This window comes from Dipodomys spectabilis, unplaced genomic scaffold (genome assembly GCF_019054845.1).
Source record: "Dipodomys spectabilis isolate Male_0828 unplaced genomic scaffold, ASM1905484v1 ptg000262l, whole genome shotgun sequence".
Taxonomy (NCBI): domain Eukaryota; kingdom Metazoa; phylum Chordata; class Mammalia; order Rodentia; family Heteromyidae; genus Dipodomys; species Dipodomys spectabilis.
In genome coordinates, this window is record NW_024870939.1 from 913,510 (window position 1) to 934,097 (window position 20,588).

General features: G+C 49.4%; 1 protein-coding gene across 7 annotated transcripts in view; it reads left to right on the forward strand.

Moving 5' to 3' along the window:
• The window catches only part of Dysf (dysferlin), a 210,198-nt gene that overhangs the window by 117,270 nt on the left and 72,340 nt on the right, over window positions 1-20,588 (forward strand). For all 7 annotated transcript variants that reach the window (XM_042699705.1, XM_042699708.1, XM_042699706.1 and 4 more), the window contains 6 exons: window positions 2,982-3,075; window positions 3,531-3,608; window positions 11,924-12,105; window positions 15,364-15,504; window positions 16,170-16,199; window positions 16,897-16,926. In XM_042699705.1, the coding sequence (XP_042555639.1) occupies window positions 2,982-3,075; window positions 3,531-3,608; window positions 11,924-12,105; window positions 15,364-15,504; window positions 16,170-16,199; window positions 16,897-16,926 (555 nt within the window). The remainder of the gene's footprint in view (window positions 1-2,981; window positions 3,076-3,530; window positions 3,609-11,923; window positions 12,106-15,363; window positions 15,505-16,169; window positions 16,200-16,896; window positions 16,927-20,588) is intronic.

Sequence of the window (20,588 nt, forward strand, 5' to 3'; positions counted from 1 at the left end):
CTGCTGGGTAGCAGTGGCTTGGACACTATCCAGTCCCCCAGTAACCAGCAAAATTCCTTACACGGCTAGCCCCAGGACAGAGTGCGGGCCACAGACCACGTGGCTGCCAGCCTCAGCCCAGGAGTAGAAGGCATGAGCTATGGAGGCAGGAATGTGACTGTGGGAAACCCAATGCCCTGGGCCTGGCCCCGGGGCTGGGCAAGAGTATGTGCACGTGTGTGAGGAGTGGGTGGGCAGGTGGAGACTTGAGCAGCAGCTTCCCTCTGTGGCATGGCTCCATGCAGATCAGTGGGAGCCCTGGCTCTGTGGTCTGCCACTAGCTGAACATTGTTCCTGGGCTGTGGTAGTGGCTGCTGTCTCTGAGCAGCGCTGTAAAGCCATTCAGGAAGAGGAGGTTGCATGGGATTTTCCAAAGGCCCACCTGTGCCCTTTTACCCACAGAGGGTTCCTCCTAGGTATAAATGTGCTTCTCAAATTCTTCCTTGTGTGACATGTCAGACTGACTCTTAAGGCTTGGATGGGGCTGCCTGATACTCTATTTCCTGGCTCCCATCCTGGGGCCTTTAGTCCTCTCACTGTCCATGTGGCTCAGGGCATAGAGATGGTTTCTTTCATGCGGTAAGTCTTCACTGAAGACTGTTTAGTGCCAAGTGTTGTGCGGGGGGGGGGGGGGGTGGGCTGGTTATAAAGAACTGGGCATACCTTGCCAGAATACCTGGTAGGTGGATGCAGGAGAGAAGCTGGGGGAAGTCGGAGGGATTTTTTGAGGTAGGCAGGTAGCCAAGAAGGTGCCCCTGCCTCAGCGATGCATGAGCTCCCCACAACTCCACTTCTGGCCTTTTTTGGGTGGTTAATTGGTGGTAAGAGTCTAATGACTTTCCTGCCCGGGCTGGCTTTGAACCATGATCTTCAGATCTCAGCCTCCTGAGTAGCTAGGATAACAGACATGAGTCACCCACATCTGGCTGTTCTCTGTTTCTTTAACAACCACAGCAATGTTCTGAGAGATACTATGCAATTATCTCACATTTACAAAAAGATTGATTCAGGGAAGTTTAGTAATTTGACAAAAGTCACAAGGTTAATGACAGGATCAGCATTAAAGCCCAAGTAATCTGGTTTTAGAGCCATATGAACATTGTGGCCAAAGGAAGTGTGTGTGTGTGTGTGTATGTGTGTGTGTGTGTCTGTGTCTGTGTCTGTGTGTATGTTTGCTGTGTTCTCCCTATCAGAAAGGAGGATGCCCAGTGGGAGGAGCCCACGCCCATGCAGGTGCAGCAGGGCCTGTCATATTACCTCTGCATATGTGTTGTGTGTTTACACTATACAAGGAGAATGGAAGGACATGGAGGGAAACCTCTACTTGCACTTAAGGTGCACTCTGTGGCCCTGGAGGGACCAGAATGGGCTTTAGTTAGGTATCTAGGGTAGCCAGTGATAGGGAGGGGCTGGAGTGGTGAGGGCCTGCTGGCTAAGGTAGAGCATGTGTTGGGAGAGTGTTCTGCTTGCAGCAGAGGACTGGAGTTGGGAATAGCAAGACTTGGTGTTGGATGGGGAGACAGGACAGGTTCCCAGGATCTGAGCAGCAGAACTCTGACACTGCTGGAGGATTCAAACCTGGAACCAATGGGTCAGAAAGTTGGTTCTGGCTTGGGGATGGGCAGGATGGAAGTGGGTAGACAGGCATCCAGTGGGGTTCTAAGACAAGGAAAACAGTTAAGCATGATTTGGAGAGGAGGACACAGAAGTGGCAGTAGTGTCACATATTTGGAGGCATGGGACTGGAGTATGGATACCTTGTAGCTCAAAGGTCTGAGGGGATTCTCTGGAAATGGCTCCAGCCAGGACAAAGGTCAGGACAGTCCTAGGGACTGACCATTCTGGGTGGGTCTGGTGGGGTGAAGAAGCCAGGGCATTCATAAAGGGTGTGTGTGCATCTGTGGGTTTAGGAGAGCCACTGGGCAAAGGAATTAAAGCAGAGATTCCTTGTTACTATACACTGACATCTCTGAGATGTATCACAGGAAGAAAAAATAGGGTTGGAGAAGTCCCAGGGAATATAGAGGGAGTGGGCAGTACCAGGTGTCTGGTAAGTAGTGTCATTCTCTCCAGTCTGGCTGCAGATGTGGTTGGAGCTTCTGGCCCTGGGAGGGAGACAAGTGAGCCTGAGGGAATGCCCCAGAGAAGGGTGTGTGTGTGTGTGTGTGTGTGTGTGTGTGTGTGTGTGTATGTGTGTCTCAGGGAGTGTCCTGGTCTTGGTGCCCTCCACTCCCAAGTGGCTTGTGACTAAATAGTAGAATCTAGTACTGATGAATACAAAACAACAGTCTGGCCATCTGAATTTGTGCACAGTTATCTGACAGATTGGATTTTGAGTCAGACTATAGCCCCACCCTACCTCCTGCTCTTGTCTCTGTCCATAGCTCTGGACTCTCCCAAGCCCTGGCCTGACAGATGGATGATTTGCTGTGTGGCATCTTCACAGAGATTGAGACCTGGTTCAGTGCCTGTATATCCCTGGCACTGGCACACTGTCTCTAAGTACACAGAAGTTGGGGGAGAGGTGGTAGGTGGCTCAGAGATGGGAGTCTGGGACTTCTAGACTTTGACTCCACTGGACGTATCCTGAGTAGGCAGAACCTCATTTGATTCTCCCCTGGAGAGGCCCTTAGAGTGCTTTCTTCTATTTAACTCTTTCCCTGGAATAGCTCGGGGTCCATTCTGGATGCTTGGTTTTCTCTGAAGGGGCAGAGGAGTTTCCCATAATCCTTTGGGGCTTTGACATTGGTGTATAATAATGCTACAGGAGAGGATGTGCTCCCCAGAGTGAAATCCAAGGCTAATGGCCCTCCTTTCAGCACTGTTGTACGGAGGAACTTCATGACCTTAAGGACCTAATTCTCTGGGATATTCTCTGCCAACTCTCAGTCCTGGGGTGGGGTGGGGTGAGAATACACCCATGACCAACTTTGTGTCTCCAGGGTGGTGTGGTGGATGACAGGAGCGAAGATTCCATGTCTGTGTCTACCCTGAGCTTCGGTGTAAACAGACCCACAATCTCCTGCATCTTTGATTGTAAGTGATGCTCAGAGGTATAGATGGGTGGGTAACCTAATACCTCTGAGTTTATGGAATTATGTGGTCAGGTGTTTGTGCTGGAAGAATCAGGTCTGTGTATATTTTTGTGGTCAGTGTCATTTGGTATGTATGCACAAGTACATCTGTATGTGCATGTCTGTGTGTGGTATGTTTGAGATTGGACATCCTGGGCCCTTGCATTGTACTGTCCTTGTCATAGGCCTGGCCTTTCCTCCTCCCCTTCCTCTTCCCTTCTTCCTCAGCCCTAACCTAGCTTAAGTACTCAGCACTCAAGTGTCTCACCTTTCCTCCTGACCTTGAGAGGCTCACTCCCACAGGGTTGTTTGTATCATTTGCTCCCCTCATTTAGGGGCAGTCCCCACCCCCTCTGTAACTCCAGCCCTTAGCCACCATTGGCTCTTCACCCTGGCATCTTTGTTTTTTCCTTCAAGATGGGAACCGATACCATTTGCGTTGCTACATGTACCAGGCCCGGGACCTGCCTGCGATGGACAAGGACTCATTCTCTGGTAGGTGGGAGAGCTGAGGATCATTCTCAGAGATTGATAGAAGAGATATTGGGCCCATAGGCCAACATCTAGGGAATGGGGCCTGACATATCTCCTTTTGGGTGGGGTGCAGTCATTGCTGGATGCTATTTCTGGGTCCTGTGGCCTCTTCCATGATTCACTTGACTCCTTAGCAGGGTTTGGCTTGATTGGATACTTCCTGAAAGCTCCTCCTGTCTTTACTCACAAGCCACCACTCTTTTCTGGCTCTTTAGCATCCCTCCTTTTCCTTCTGTACCTACTTTATGGCACAAATAGCTATTTATCAGAGCAGTTCATCCCACCCAAACTCAGCTCCATGATCACCTCATTCCAGCTCTTCTGTCTTCTGTCTTAGCCCAGGGAAACTCCTCTGAATGTTTCAGATCTGTTCCCTCCTCTTTAGTGTCACACTGCCACCTCATGCTGCCCTTATAATTCAGGTCACTTGGTGTCTTCCTGCTTTCCCTGCCAAGTCATACCTGGGCATGTGGCTGTCCCACTTCAAGTGTAGCTACTTTGAAATTAATCTGCTGCTCTTCATCCTGGCAGAAGACAAGTCCTGAGAGGTGACTTCTGTGAACCTCACCCATTCCACCTTGTGTTTGCCCTTTTTTTCCATTTGTTCCAGTTTTGTATGATTTGCTAGCATCTTTTCCATGTCTGGCCTTTGCATCAAACACCCTCTTTGTCTAGAATATATTTTCTTTTAGCCCAGTGACCCCCAGTCATCCTTCATTCCCAGCCCGGATGCCTCTGACTCTCCCCAGAGAGAGTTGGTTGCTGCGTCCTCATCCCATGGCCAGCATCTTTCTAGATCTGTCCAGATCACTTGCTGTCTATCTGCCACAACCTCCCCTCTTTGGTGGTGAATGCCTCTGGAAGGGACCTGGTCTTCCTTCTGAACCTGAAGTACCAGGTATCAAAAAAATGACATTTATAGAGTGTGACTGTGTACCTAAGCAGCTGCTGAGAGTATTTCATGTGACCCTGCCACTACCCAATGAGATAGATCTCCAATACCCCTGTTTTACAGGTGAAGAAAGGGAGACTCGAAGAAGCTTGCTAAATTGCTTGAGTTAAAATAGTGGGCAAGTGATAGTGCTAGGAATTAGAGGCAAGCCGTTACTCTCCACAACCTGCTGTTTGGCTGAGTAGGACTGAGTTTCAGGAGCTTGGCTTCCTGGTCACAGAAAAACTCTGTAGTTGACTACCATATGCCTGTGTTCCTTCTCGTCCATTCTCTCTAAGAGGGGACTACTGTGCCACCCACCCCTGCACCCTCAGCCGTGACTGGTTTCCTTTGCTCTCAGTGACCTACCCCATAGCTCCATGCAGCCAGGGAGGCATGGGGAGAGTAACTTCTCTTCTGGACTTTGGGGTCTGGGGCCTGAGCATGTCCTCTGTGCAGCATTGCAAAGCCATGCAGTGTATTGCCATTAGCAGTCTGGCAGCAGGTAAATGCTTGCAGTGATGACTTCTTGGAAAATATGTCTAGGGCTCTGACATTGGAATTGACCCTGAGAACAAAGAAATGGACTAACAGTTTCATTTCCACCTCATGAGAGGTGATGGGTACAGGCAGCAGGTTTGTGCAGGGCAGGTGACCAGATGGGGCCCAGGTGGAAGAGCCCTTGTCCTCTGTCGATCTAGCTGGCTGGGGACTCCTGCAGGGAGTGTGTGTGTGGGGGGGAGCAGGGACTTCCCCAAGGGACCAATGTGGGGAGCCAGTGTTCAGCCTGGGGACCCCAGGCTGCAGGGTCAGCTTGGCACTGGTCTGCAAAGACGTCACACTTTCCATTCTGGCTCCCTCCCCCACCCCTCAGATAAACATCCCTTGAGCTTTGAGGGCACTGCCCAGGGCTTCCTCAGAGGCCACCAGCTTCTGAATGAAAGGCCCGATTGAGCAGCTGTTGGAAAGGAAAACAGCAGCCAACACGGGGGAACCTATAAAACCCAGAGTGTTTATTTTCACTCCCAAACCCTAAACCAAAGCAATTTCTCCCCTGGAACTGACCCCAGGGTGGCTGGCGGCTTGAGGCTGTGCATGGCCACCGGCTGGCATTTCTCTGAGAAAACTCATGTGTGAGTTCAGAATGTCTGGGGCCAGGGAAGGGTCTAGATCCTTCTGCTCCTGGGAGCACCTAACATCTGTCTGCCTGGGTTTTAGGCAGAGGGGACCATCCTTAGGATGCAATCTTGCTTCTAACTGATGTGCTCTAGGCCTTTCCTGGAACTCTTCACTTCCAGGAATTATGGTGGGCTTTGAGAACTGCTCAGAGGATGGGGCCATATCTGCTCCTTCTCCTTGGATGAGGAACTGAGGGCACATCTAGAGATGCCTTACTGAGCAACAGTGAACTTGGGAGAAAGAAGGTCTTGTGGGGCATTGCTGTATAGGTAATCTGCGAATTGCAACTTGATGGGACTTCTGAATTTGACAAGCATGGGTCCACAGGAGAGGATCTGTGGCATGTGCTTGTGTTTTGGAATGTGTGGCCTGCCTAGAAGTAGGCAGACAAAATGTAGGCTGCTGCTAATTCCAGTGGTTTCCCTTTGCTGTTGAGATGGTCTTGCCACCTCCCTATGAGCATCTGTTAAGCATGCTGGCTTTACTGTTATTTGAGTGGAAGTAGAAATCACACATCAGTGAAGTTCCTAGCCCTGCCCTGCTGCTGCCCCAGGAAGTGACAGCCATTCTCTTTGAGCACAGTCTGAGTTGGATTGTTCCTCATTGTAGAGTTAAGAATCTGAAGGGAAATCAACAGGTAGAAGCTATTTCCTTTGCCCAATAGCTATTTCCTTTGCCCAATGCTTCCCTGGAGCTCTGCTCTGCCCTTTCTTCAGTTGAAAACTGCTTCTGTGTTTGTTGGATGGAGCCATAGTTCTGCCTCCGATGGAGGATTGCCAGGTAGCACTGTCATGATGCCACCACATTCACCCTAGGCTTGAAGGGCCTAAAGATGCTTCTTTGAAGGTCTCATAGATTGGTAGGTCCAGGCTAACCAAGCTAATGATAGTTAGCTAGCAAACCATACCACATTATTTATTAATCTACAGAGCAGATTTTTCAAGAAAGCTGGTCTCTGGATCCTGGAAGGGTGCAGTAATATTCTAGGTGGGTTGTCCTGAGTGTTGTTCCTAACAAGCCAGGATATTGTATGGTCTGATGAACCATGGCTGCTCCACAGCTGGAGCCACATTTGGTGACCAGTGCTTTAGTTTTCTCTCAGATCTGGACTCTGTCCTGAGCTCTTGTTTTGAGGCTTCTGTTATCTGGTCACTGGTCATTTTCTCCCTGTTCCAATCACAGTGTTTTGCTCAAGTAGGTACTGGCTGGGGCAATACACCCGAGGATATATTTTCCAGAATGTACTGGAGGCTTGTGAAATGCTCCACTTAAAATACTCCCTAAACACTATGAAAAATGAACTAAACAACTTGTGGAAGGGGGGAGGGGAAGGGAAAATTGGGAGAAAGTAAGGGAAGGGGTGACACTATTCAAAAAGAAATGTACTCATTACCTGATGTATTTGACTGTAACCCCTCTGTACATCATCTTCAATATTTTTTTTAAAGTGAGTTTGCTCATCTGCAGAAGCTAGGATAAATTATGTAGAATTCTAAACATTCACGTACAATGAGACCAAAGAAGAAAACTCTTAAGAAAGGAACACAAAGGTGCAGTGCCTCTGATCATGTGAAATTATATTTATCAAAATGAACTCCAGGAAAGGGAAATGAAGTTTTTTTTCTTTGTTGCTGTTTTTGCTTTCGTTTCTTTTGGTCTTATTTGTTTATCTGTCTTTGGGAGGGTAAGGATGGCAAAACAAAAGAAAAAAAGACAATAAAAGGGTTAGTGAGTGAGGAAAACTGGGACAGTTTAGAGCACAGTGGTATACCAGGCCTGCATGAAGCTGCAGCGGCAAGCTGCTAAACCTGAGAAAACCTTAGCTCTCCCAGAGAACGGGAACCATTCATTAGCAGGATTCATCCACATTGCATATCATGAATCTAGGACTGAGTGATCTGCCCATTTCCTTTTCTACCATGACCTGTGTCCAGCCCTCGCTATTTCTTTCCTTTATCCTTTCACTGAGGCAAACTACTGTTTCCTAAGTGTCTGTGCTCTGTGGTGTCTTTTCATGTGCCATTCTAGGTGCCTATAATGAATGCTCTCTTTTCCTTGTTCTTGGACTCCAGATAGGAATCTGTTTTGGGAAGCTTGGCTAGGTGCCAACAGGCTACATTGGACTTCCTCCACCCCTTGCATGGATGGTCCAATGTTCAGCTGCACATCACTTTGCATTATAATTATTACTCAGTTGTCATTTCTACCCTCACAGTTCTGATGACAAGAGGTTGAACTGAGGTTCATGTTTCCAGCACCTATGTTAACCTACCACATGACAGTCATTCAGTACTTTGTATAACAAGTGAATGATGTATCACAAATTGTGTCAGAGTGAACGTCTTTAGCTTTTGGCTAATTGGATAATTCCCAAGAATATAGGAAAAACGAGTATAAACCCTTTTATGTTTTCCAGGGCAGACTACTCATGCTCAATTGCTTTTCTAAAAGGTTACCGAACTGTTTCCGGCAATAAAGGAGAATACTTATTTCGTACTCATTGCCAACACTGAGTTTTATGATTTTTTTAAACAGTTTTTCTTAATTTTACAGGAAAAATATTGCTGTAGGATAGTTTCAATTTGCATTGCCTTGATTGTTAGCAGTTTACCCCACCCTCTCCTTCTTAGGAGATTGGTGTGGCCAAAGGAGCATTAGTCTAGGAGTGGGGAACTTGGTCCTGTAATCATGGGCTAGTGACTTAGTCTTTGGGGGCAAATCTTCCTCTTCTGACAAAGGGGTGATACTGAGAAGCTTAATGTATGGAGTACAGAAATCCTCCATAGAGCTGCAGGAAAGTCAGAGCAGCAAGGCTCTGGATCCAGCCAAAGAATTGCCTTTTTGGGGGACTTGGTAGGGTTCTTGGCTCTCTTGTGATGAGGGACTCTGCTGGAACGCTTGTGTGTCCATGTCTGGAGCCTCTTCAGGAAAGTTGGTGTTCCTCAGAGCTCCCACTCAAACATGCTCTTCAGCCTTGGGGTAGCTGCACATAGCTTGGCATGCTGGACCTGGGGGGACAGCCCTAGGCCATGATGGATTTGGAGCACCCAGTACTTCACCCCTCTTTGGGAAGCCACCTCTCCCTCCTCTTTGCATCCCTGCAAGTGGGTGTGTCTGAGTCTATCTAACCACCTTGCTGTAGCAACACAGGCCCCCTTCCTTGTTTCTTTTTTGGGAGGAGGGGCTGGGCCCTGTTGGGGGCAAGGCTAGGCCCCAGCACACAGTAGCTCAGTGTCTGAGGCCCCAGGCCTCCTGGCTTGCTCTTTACAATGCCTTTGTTGTGTGTTTCCCTCCCATGGGCGGGTGGGGCACTCCTGTGTGGGTCTGGGTGAGTTTTGTTTGAAAGCCTCCCTCTCCCTGTCCCCCTCCAGTGTTGAGCTCATTGCCTGAGCTGATGGGGCTTCTGGAAGGAGTCAGCCTGCTCCAGGGCCAGCGTGGGGGGTGCTGCCAACACCAATACTGCGTGCACAGCCGCTACAATGTGCAATTGTGATCTTTGTGTAAACGCGGTCGGTCTGAGGCCCGCACGCTTATAAAAATAAAGCATTGGGAAGCACAGGGGGTGGGAACAAAAGGGGCTTTTTCACTGGCTTTCTAATATGGTTTTATTTATCGGAACGCACCCTCCTTTCCTTACTGGAACTGGGAGAGGTTCTCTGCCGAGCTTGGAGCTGATGGTATCACAGCCAGACGGTTTCATTAAATGCACAGACGCCGCTGGGCCCTGCCAGGGGCAGGAGGGAAAGGGCTTAGGGCCAGCCCTACCAGGGCTGGTGCATGGAAAGGGGAGCCCCATGCCAGGGAGCTTCCTACCAGGTAGGGGTGGTGAGCCATGCTGGCCTCTCCCCTGCCCTTTCCTCCTCCAGGGGCCTTCCCTTGGCATCAGGTTCAAAACCAATTTCCTGTAGAGGCCCTCCATGATTTGACCCCACTGTGCTCTTGGGCTGGCAGGCTTGCCTCAGCCTCGTGGCAACCTCCATTCATAGCCACCTCAGCACTGTTCATCCAGCAGGTGCCCATGGCTTCCACCCTTAATGAGGAGATTCATCAACCTTATAACCAGCTCTTTGGGTGATAGTCACAATCTTAAATCCTGCTGTCTCTATGCCTTAATGGAGTCTGGCTGGTATCCAGCCTATCTTCCTATCACTTCTACTGTCACTCCTGCCAGCCCTTCTCTCTGCTACTTCCCATGCAGTAGCCAAGGCTTTCCCCTTAGATTTCTTCTGGCCAGGAAGTCTAACCTGCTTCCCCTTTGTAGGGAGCACTGTTTCTTCATTCTGGCCCCAGGTTTATATGGAATGTTCTTGCATCCTCTGAAGCCAACAGGGTCACACAGGCCCTCTTGAAGTCACCTGGGGAGTCACTGGTAGTGCTGGAGCTGGCCTGTGGGCTCAGAGCCTGAAAGCTAGTACAAGATGGGACAAGACGAAGCTCTCAGGTTGTGTTAGGGCATTGGCTCTGTCCTCCCAGACATTCAACACCCAACTGCCAGCCTCCTGTATCCCAGGAATTTCCTATCCAAGTACCTTCAACATTTGGCTCTATCAAACTGGACCCAGTCTCCAAGCTGATGTCCTGTTAGGAGCAGTTAGAAGAACTTCTTCCTCTAAGCTCTCTGCTTCCCTCCCAATCCCACACACTCAGTGCCACTGAACCTTCTCTTGCACTGGTTCCCAAGTACAGTCCCAATGGCAGCATCAATATCGCCTGGGAACTTCTCAGAACTCCAGGGTATCCCTGCCCCACACCCTAAACTTGCTGCATCAAGGTGTGGAATGCAACCCAGCAATCTCTGTGTGTGCATTCCAGGTGGTTCTACTCACACTCACATTTGAGAACCACTGTTTCCAAATCTACCAATGATACCTATTTGCTTTGGAACCAGGCAGAGAGAATGACCTGTAGTTAGGTTCTAGGCTGCAAAGGAATGGGTTGGCAAGGAGCTCACACCACCTGTTGCTTCAAAACTGAGTCTACACCAGGCTAAGCCAGTACCATCTCTGCCTGGACCATTGCAGTAAACTCATGACTGGTCTCCCTGTGCTCACTTCTGTCCTGCCTAGTCTGTTCTTTGAGAAGTACATGGGGATGATTGCTGAAACAAAGTCCTGGTCATGTTTTTCTGGTGGCATTTCAGAGTTCTCAGAGACCAATATTTCTTTCTGCTCTTCTTTTTTAAGGAAGCCAGAACACTCTTCACCATTGCCACAAACCTACTTCCTTATTTTATTCTTTACTTAAAATTTTTATTGTGAAGATGCTGTACTGAGGGTTTACAGTTACATGAGTACATTTCTTGTTGGACATTGTTACCCCTTCCCTTGTTGTTCTCCCACTATCCCTTCCCTCCTCCCCTTCCTTCCCCTCCTCCCAAAGTTGTAAAGTTCATTTCCAATACAGTGTCTTGTGAGTATCATTGTTGAATAGGTCATCCTGTGTCCTCATTTCAGCATTTTGTTATTCCCCGCCCCCTCCCCAAATTAGATAAATATATATACAAGATGCAGGGTAACAAAATCAAGTATAGTGACAACAGAGGATATACCATAGGGGGAAAAACATACAAAAAACAAAAAAATCACTTAGTACATTAAAAACAACAACAAAGAAAGACTTGTTGTGTCCATATCTTGGGGTTCATTTTACTTGGCATTATGTTATATGGTCATATGTATTCCTAGATGTATACTGATTATTGCAAATGAGGGAAACCATGGGACTTATATTTCTTTGGGTCTGGCTTACTACACTTAATATTTTTTCCAAGTCTTTCCATTTCCTAACAAATGACTAATCAGAATTGTCATTTTATATTTGTCCTTGCAGATACTTCATTCTTTCCTCAAATTCTGTTCCCACCTCCCAACATCTAGTGACCAACCTGGTGGTTAGACTTTGCCAGGACCTTACCCTTACTGGCAGAAGTTCTATGACTCTCAGGCTTATGGCTGAGACCAGACTCCATTCCCCCATGGGGGCCTGCCATAGAGGGTCTTCATAGAGAGGCTAGAAGAATCCCTTGGGAGAAAGAAGTTCCAGCCTGAATGCTATTTCTCTGGAGTGATAGCCACAGCCCTGCTTCAGCTTTGTGGTTCAAGGAACTTCTGAGCAGATGACTCTCATGGAGCTGGCTGTGTCCTCTCTCTCTTCTCAATCCATACAGATCCCTATGCAATTGTCTCCTTCTTACACCAGAGCCAGAAGACAGTGGTGGTGAAGAATACTCTGAATCCCACCTGGGATCAGACACTGATTTTCTATGAGATTGAGATTTTTGGTGAGCCAGCCAGCATCACAGAGCAGCCACCCAGAATTGTGGTGGAGCTCTATGACCATGACACCTATGTAAGTATCCTTGTCTTGCTTCTTGTGCCTTGCCACCCTCCTGCAAGTACAGCTTCCAGGGAAGCCATACTGTGAATGCTGTCTCTCCAGAGACTTTGGTACCCTATCGAATGTAAGGTTTATGCAGATGCCTCACCCTGCCTAAGTCTCTGTCCAGTACCGAATCCGAGTCTTGGGACCCTATGTTAGGTTTAATTTAGATAGCCGATGAAGAGAATGCCACGCGATATTCAGGCAAAAATAGAAGTTTTATTTTCTGAACTGCCTGGCCTGCTGTGCATGGTGGAGCCACATGGCTAAAGGGGTGGGTCAATGTCAGGCCTAGGGTAGGGGGAGAAGGTGTGGCCAGGTGGGGGGAAAGGTGTAGCCACACCAGATGCATATGTGACCTCAGAACCTGGGACCTCCCACGGTCTGACGGGAGGCTAGATTGGGGGGGCAGTCTAGGATGTGACCTCAGAGAAGGGGGGAGGTAACTGCCTCCAGGTGTACCAGATACGTAGGTGACACAAGTACTGGGCGGAGCCTTAGGCATGTGGAGGCATCTGCACAGCCTTCCCAGGAGGACCTTACATCTAGCTGTTGCTCCCCAAGACTGTGATTGGTGGCCTCTTCTCTGACCCCTCAGGCTGTAGAGTAATTGATACTATTTTAGAGGAATTAAAAATGGATTGCTAGCATATGTGCTGTGCTCCGTGGCAGACATTGCTAAGCAAATGCCATAGAGAGGGGGCAGATCTGGAAAGGGTGCTTGGCTGTGGGTTGGGAGCCTGGATTTTCTCTGTCTTTACCTTGCTTATGTGATGCTAGGCTAGCCCTTATCCTCAGCAAGGGCTGTGTTGATTGCACAAAGAATTGTCAGGTACTTGCTTTACTGAACAGCTAAGTGGCCCCTTGCTTGCAGTTGCCTGTCTGGGTGAGAGCTGAGATTCATCCACAGAGAGGAGAATTCTTTATGTGAGACATAGCTCAAGGATTAAAGCACTAGCTGAGCAAGCACAAGACCCTAAGTTCAAATCCCAATACTGCCTCCCCCCTCCTGTGATGATAGACATTCTTTATGACTATGCTGTCTAAGATGAGAGCTGGCAGCCTCATGTGGCTAAGAGTACTTGAAATGTGGCTTGCACAAACTAAGTCGGTTTAAAATGTTGCTGTGTTTTAGTCAGCTGCTGGTGGCAGATACTGGTAGCTATTCAGGAGGCTGAGTTCTAAGGAGCGTAGTTTGAAGTCAGCTCAGGTAGACAAACTTGAAAGATTCCTATCTCCAATTAAGTAGCAAAAAGCTGGAAGTGGAAGTATGGCTCAAGTGGTAGTGTACCAACCATGAGCAAAAAAGTTAGGCAAGAGCGGGAGGCCTTGAGTTCAAGCTCCAGTGCTAGCACTCCCCCAAAATTGAGTTTTAAGAAATTAAAATGTGAATTTAAATAGTTACAGGTAGCTAATTCTGCAGTGTTAGAAAAGATAGCTGTAGAAAGCTCCCAGCAGGAAAGTTGCACGAAGTTGGAATGCCAGGGAAGGTGGTGAAGAAGACAAGGAAGCTCAAGGTGGGGTGTTGAATGGGAGGTTATAAGGACAGGGGTGGACAGGCTGGGAAGGAGAAGGCAGGATGAAGCTGGGGGAACAGGGTGACGAGGTCAGCCCAGTATTGTAAGAATGTAGTAAGGATGGATACTACTGGAAAAGATGACTGGGCAAAGAGGCTGGGCCTGGGCAGCAAGTGGCAGTGGGCTCGAAGATATTTCTAGTAAGAGCTTCCATACTGTATGTCAGGTGCCCTGGGAGAGTGTGGTCACCAGAGAATATGGGAAGGTGATGTTCAGAGCACCCGCCAGATGGTGCTGGGAAAGCCAGTAGAGAGCAAGATGGGTTTGGGCTTAGGTCAAGAGAAAAGCTGGGGCCACAGGAGGGAATTGGAGAGAGGAGTCTGGTTAGGACATTATGGAGAAAAGTTCAGGGCCTGGCACCTAACTACCCCTAACCCAGACCCCAAACTCTTTGACAACATGCCTGGCTGGCCAACATAGACTGTCTTACAAAGCACCCAAATTCCTCTTCTTAAACTACTGCTCTTAGCCTGTCATTCTCCTGCAGGCCAGTGGGCAAGAGGGATCCAGGGGGAAAACCATGCTTTTGTTCTTTTTCCTGGGTTTCTGAGGATACACTAGGTTGTACCCATTGTTTATTTTGTACAGCTGGAAGGTGATCGTTGCTCAAGCTTCTGCAGCTCCTGCCTGCCCAGGCACTCAGCTAGTCCTATTCCTCTCCAACACCCAGCAAGCTTGAGGGGTGACCATTGGCCAGAGAAACCCGGACTATTTCCAGTGCTATGGCTACTGTCCACTCCGAGCCATTGGTGCTGGGTTGTTACTGTTGTGGGCACTTCTTCAGGAGCTGGTGGCTGTCTCAGGATGGCTCTTGGGATATTGAGGTCTCCTGCAGTGCCATGACTACAGGCAGGGCTACTTCCCAGAGAATGTTTTGGGTCTCCATGTGCTGGGCAAAGCCTGAGAATTTGTGAGGGCCACGGCATCATCTGGCTGAGACTGAGGTCTGCTGAGCTTGGGCAGGGAAGTGTCTGTGTAGGAGGTGGAGAAGGGAGAGGCCAGCACCACTGGAGGAAATAGCCATGCCAAGGCAGCTGAAGCTGGCAGGCTGGAGTGGAGGATGTGTGGGCAGGAAGTGAGGCAGAGAAGGAGACGTGTGCAGGCTGCAGTGTGAAGACTTTGGTGCCAGAGGAGCGTGTGGATGCTGAACTCTGAGCAGCAGGGAGCCAGAAGAAGGTACCTAGGCAAAGAAATTTGTCAGGTGAAAACATCATTTTTAACAAGACTCACTTGAATTGATAAGTGATATCACAGCTTTCCCATTTGGAAATGGAAGAATTTAAGGGTAAAGTGAATAGTCAGGAGATACATTCCCCAGAAATGTTGAACACAGACTTGGTTGAGGGCATTAGAGAAATGTAGAAGGCTGTTCTTCTGGTTCTAGTGGATGCAGGGCTGGATTAAATTAAAGCAAGAAGGACAGTAGTTGGGCATTCAGAGGGATTTCCTAGTCATGGTGGGAATTCAAATATAGCACAGTGGCCAGAGGATTCTGAGGTATGGTCCTTGTCCATTCTGCAAAAAGGGGCTGTCCTACCTTGGAGGTCCTTTCTAGCCCAGGAGGTCAGATGCAGGCCTGGTTCTCTTGGAGGCCACTCCCAGACCTGAGCTGGGGAGATTATTGACTTCTCTTCTTCTATACCTGCTTTAGGGTGCAGATGAGTTTATGGGCCGCTGCATCTGTCAGCCAAGCCTGGAACGGATACCCCGGCTGGCCTGGTTCCCACTGATGAGGGGTAGCCAGCCAGCGGGTGAGCTTCTGGCATCTTTTGAGCTTATCCAGAGAGAGAAGGTGAGCCTGCTCCACATGCAAACTCAGGAGGCCCAGCTGGGATGTAGGGCAAGGGCTTGGTGTGCACAGTGGGGTAGGGCTGTTACTCTGATGTACTCTTCTCCCCTGAAGGGGCCAGCATTCAGTGGGAGCCTGGGTGGCTTGTTCTAAGTTAGATCTCTTCTGGAGACCTGTTTTTTTTATATCTTTTCAGATTGGGACACAATAGATCACTGCAATAGAATGTGGGAATTAGGGATGTCAATCCTTTGGCCACTGGCTTTATTCTGCCAGGGAAGTGTCCCTCCCATGTGATTTGAGGGGTGGGGGCTGTGAGGCCTGGGGGAGGAGCCTCTGCTGCAGCAATAACACTCCAGTGGTGGGGAAGGACAAGATCCAGGGTTCAGTGCTGGTTCTGCCACGGCCTGACTATGTGTCTGTGTGGCCTCGGCAGCCAAATACCTGCTAGGAAACAAACTGCCCTTAAGTTTGTTCTTGCTATGATGTGAACCCCAAAGTGTAAACTATGCCTTCTCCCAGGAAACAGTTTACAAAGCTCTGGTTTGTCTAATCAGGGATATGTTCTATTGCTGTCATTTATGTGTTTGTCTGGCCAGAACGGAGATGTTACTTGGGTGTCACTTGGGTAACAAGTACATGACCAAAGTCTCCTCTCCTTTTCCTAGCCGGCCATCCACCATATTCCTGGTTTCGAGGTAAGTCTTGTTTTTATGTTTAAACTGATTTCTAGCTTCCCTGTGATCACAATCTTTTCAGGCTAGGCATGACAGACAGAAGGTCCTGACCCCATCCCACCTAGATGTTGTAGAACTTTGGTACCAAGTTTATGGGATTCCGAGGCCAGAACAGGTGCAGCTGCAGCTGTCTGGGATGTGTGGACTCCTCATTTGCCTTCATGAGGCAGCCCACTCATTCTAGACAGTTCTTGCCACACAAACTCTCCTTTGCCCCATCTCTCTCGCTCCCTGTGTCTTCCATACTCCTAGCCCATCTGAGCTTTAGAGCTCAGTTTTTATAGGCCTGTAGACTCGAGGTTGTTGTTCTCCTTGGCTCAGCAAATCCACAGGCTTCTGCAGGAGCAACAACTCTAGGGGCCTGATTACTTCTGGGGCTACTGCCCAGGGTCCCAGGCCCTTCCCATTCCCTGTTCTGTTACTCTCTTTCCTCCTCCCATTTCTGGAGCTGTGTGGATTCTTCTGCTTGGCATTCATTGGTTCCTCTGGCTCTGGGACCACCTTGGGGGGTGGGTGTGGGTGAGAGTTTCACCATATCTGTGGTGTGTTGATGTCTGGTATTGCCCAGCTATGCTCCTGATTACTAATGGAGAACTTTGCCCCATTTTTGTTCCCCTACTCTTGCCTGGATATGGAACATCTTGTGGTTGTGATCTAGGTACAAGACACATCAAGGATCCTGGATGAGGTGAGCTGAACCTGTGGCTGGGGAGAGGGGGGTAGCAGACACAGATGGAGGTACAGACCCACTCCAGCATGTGTCCAGAGCCTTTCAGTTTCCCAGTACCCAGAAGGCATGAGTCACATGGAAACCCATCTAGATTTTGTTCCCTATGCTCTGTGTGGATCCATGACAGCCTAGGGTATATCCAGGGGGTGATTCTAGCTTCAGACTCTTAAGAGGTGCCTATTAAGAGGCCAAACTCACCTATACTACTCAGATGAGGATATCTGGTTAAGTAGCAGGTGACATATGTTCATGAATAAGATGTTCAGTAGTGGAAAGAGTAGCCAAGGAAGCCCTCTGGTGAAAGCAGCATTAGTTGGACATTGTTGTAGCACTTAGGAAGAAGATGGTAAATGAGTGCTTGGTCCATGGAGCTAAGACATAATACAGGGTCCCAGAAGGGAAGTGCTGCGGGTCGTTGGGAACTGAAGAAGTTTGGAGTTTGCGTCTTAACAAAACAGACCACATCCCCGAGGGTGAGAGGCATCTGTGAGGATCCTGGTTATGGGCGAGCTGGGGTGGGGGGTGGGGCAGGGAGACAGGACGGAGAGCCCTGGGTGAACTGGGGAAAGGGCAGCCACTTCCTGCAATCAGGGAATCCCCAGCCTGGGAGCGGACACCATTTGACATTTTCAGTACATTTGGACTCGAAGCTCAGGATCAGGATGTGGGATCTGAAGGCCCTGCGCCTCTTACCTCACTTCCTTTTGCTCCCAGACCAAGGTGGGGTCCGCCAAGTGAGCTGGCCATAATTGCGCCTGACAGGCAGCCTCCTGCTTCTGGCTGCAGTTGCGAAAGACTGCCGTTTGGAAAGGGAGGCAGAGTCCTGTCCAGGGAAGCAGCACAGAGCCCTCACTCTTGATTGAGAGCACTCTGTGGCCAAAACCCACAGCCTGCTCTAAAGAAGACCCAGCCCAGGGATGGGTTATTAAACAACAACAAAAAAAAGAAGCTAAAATCCTTAATAACTGGATTTGTCATATATAACAGCAAAGGCTCAGATTCTGAGAGCAGGGATCTGGCTGTGGTCTGGTTGTCAGGAAGCAAATCAAAATTGCAGTTTGGGGCCAGACCTAAAGAAAGCCAAGTGTCCTACTAGGGCCAGCCAGGCCACAGACTGAGGCCTTTTGTGGTCAGCAGGGCTGGGAGAGAAGCAGTCCTGGGGGTCTCCTGGAGGGGTTGGTCTGAGCCACAGGTTCAAAAGGTCTGAGGCCCAGTAGAATATGAGGGGTGTATCATCTGATTCAGGGGACAACCCCACAAAATGACTTGTGATTGCCTTCATCCCTTGGGGGTGTTCAATCCAGCTATGGCCAGTAGCTCAGCTCATTTCTCCCTCACTAGAAGACTGAGTCCAAGTCAAGACTCTGGGTGCTGTTTGGCTTTAAGATTCCAAAAAGAGGCTGGGAGCCGATGGCTCTTACCTGTAATCCTAGCTACTCTGGAGGCTGAGATCTGAGGATCTAGGATCAAAGCCAGCCCGGGCAGGAAAGTCCATGAGATTCTTTTTTTTTTTTGGGTCCGGTCGTGGGGCCTGAACTCTGGGCCTGGGCGCTGTCCCTCAGCTCTTCAGTTCAAGGCTAACGCTCTACCACTTGAGCCACAGCGCCACTTCCGGCTTTTTTCTTTTTGCTTATGTGGTGCTGAGGAATCGAACCCAGGGCCTCAGGCATGCAAGGCAAGCGCTTTACCACTGAGCCAACTTCCCAGCCCAAGTCCATGAGATTCTTATCTCCAATAAACCACCAGAAAACTGTAAGTGGTGCTGTGGCTCAAGCGGTACAGAGCTAGCTTTGAGCTGAAGAGCTCAGGGACAGCACCCAGGCCCAGAATTCAAGCCCCATGACTCACAAAAGATTCCCAAAGAGCTGGGTGGAAGCCAAGAGGTTCCACAGGAAGGCCTGACATCTTGGTAGGGTTTTTCTTTTTTGCTACATCCTACCTCCTGCCTTATGTTGCCATTCAGCCTCTCATAGACTCTCCCTGTATACCAGCCTTCTCACTGGTAATGGGAGCTCTGGGAAGTCTGGAATGGGGACAGGTGAGGGATTAGGAAGTTACTGGGAGAGCCTAGCTAAGTGATGATTGAGACAGTTGCAGTGATAGAGGTCCAGCCTCCAGTGGGGGTGGCTGGGGTGTGGTCGGGAGAAACAACTTGGATCAGCAATCTAAAGACCCCACCAGTGGGAAGCAACTCTCCTCTATCTCAGCCAGGTATAGAGATTCACATGCATCTGTATAGAAGCTACAATGCCCATGAGTGAGATATAATGCTGGTTGCCCTGGCAGAGGGCTTGTGGACTGGCCTCCTGGAAGAAGAGACACTGAACTAGTTTTGAAGCCGGGATTGGCAGAAAGGGTGAGGGAGGGGTACCGAGCACTTTAGATTCCTTGAATCTGGAGTACATTCCAGCCTCAGGTCAGCTTGATGAGCGAGAGTATCCCTCTTTTAGGCTCTATCCATCCTGAAAGTTCCTTCTGGGGCTCTTGGGAAAGTGGACTGTTACATTGTATTGGAGGCCTGGGTCCTTAACACCAGAGGGTAGACAGAAGGAGTGGCTTCTTTCTGCTCTCCCAACCTGCCGGTCTTTTTGCCTTTGTCTTTTGCGCTTTTTCTGAATCTCTTCCCATCCTCCCCTTCACATTTCAACCTTCCTCTCTGTACTCCCTGGCCCACCTCCCTCCTTCTCCCGCCTCTTCTGAGTCCCTGTCTTGTTCCTTTCCTTTTTTGTCTGGAGAACAAAGGCGGTCCATGCTGCCAAGGGGGAATGAGTTCAAACAAATTGCAATTTTAGATTTCCTGGGAAATGGAGGGTGTGTGCATGCACGTGTGAGCACGTCGCACGCGTGTGTACACTCTTGAGAACACACGCACACGCACACTTGGCAGGGGAGTTGCTGGTGAGCTCCTTACAAGCGGGACCCCTGTGAAGTGGAATGCATATAGAGGAAGACCCCCAGGGCTTTGAGGTTCCACCATCCAGGGGGTGTGGTTCTGTCTCTTCTGCTCCGTGGCAGGGGATGCCCCAGTGGAAGGCTTTGTATGCTTCCTGGCTGGCTTCATTGCCACTGAAGTGCCAACCATCTGCTGCCCTGTTCACCTTTCCCAATCCAGACGACAGGTTGTATGTCTTTTATTTTGTGATACGCTGGAGGTAGTCTCTTCGCACCCTTACAAACACTAGAAAGAAAAAAAAAATCACTGTTTTGCAATCAGGAAAAAACCCCAGTGGTCCCCATCCCCCTCCTCCTCCCCCAAGGCCTTAATTTGAAACACTATTTTTCCTGGGAAGTGTAATTAGAGCAACATGTTGTTCCTAACGAGCTGGGTGGGGCATGCAGACAATGGAGCCCTCCCAGCCTGCCTGGCTGCCCCCTGCCTGGAGCTCCCTGAGGAACTGGGATGTGGATGTCCAGAGGGTCTCCTTGCTGTCTCCCGCCGCAGGAGGTGGGAGGTCTATGGGCTACTGGTGACAGGGCAGTCTAGATGGCTGGAGAGGCTTGTCCACACTTCCCCCGCCCTGGAAAGGAATATCTGTCTAGTGTGTGTGTATGGGGGGGGGTGTCACTAGACAGAGGGGTGCTCTCCTCATGATGCAGGGCCTCAGCTCCCAGTGCTGGAC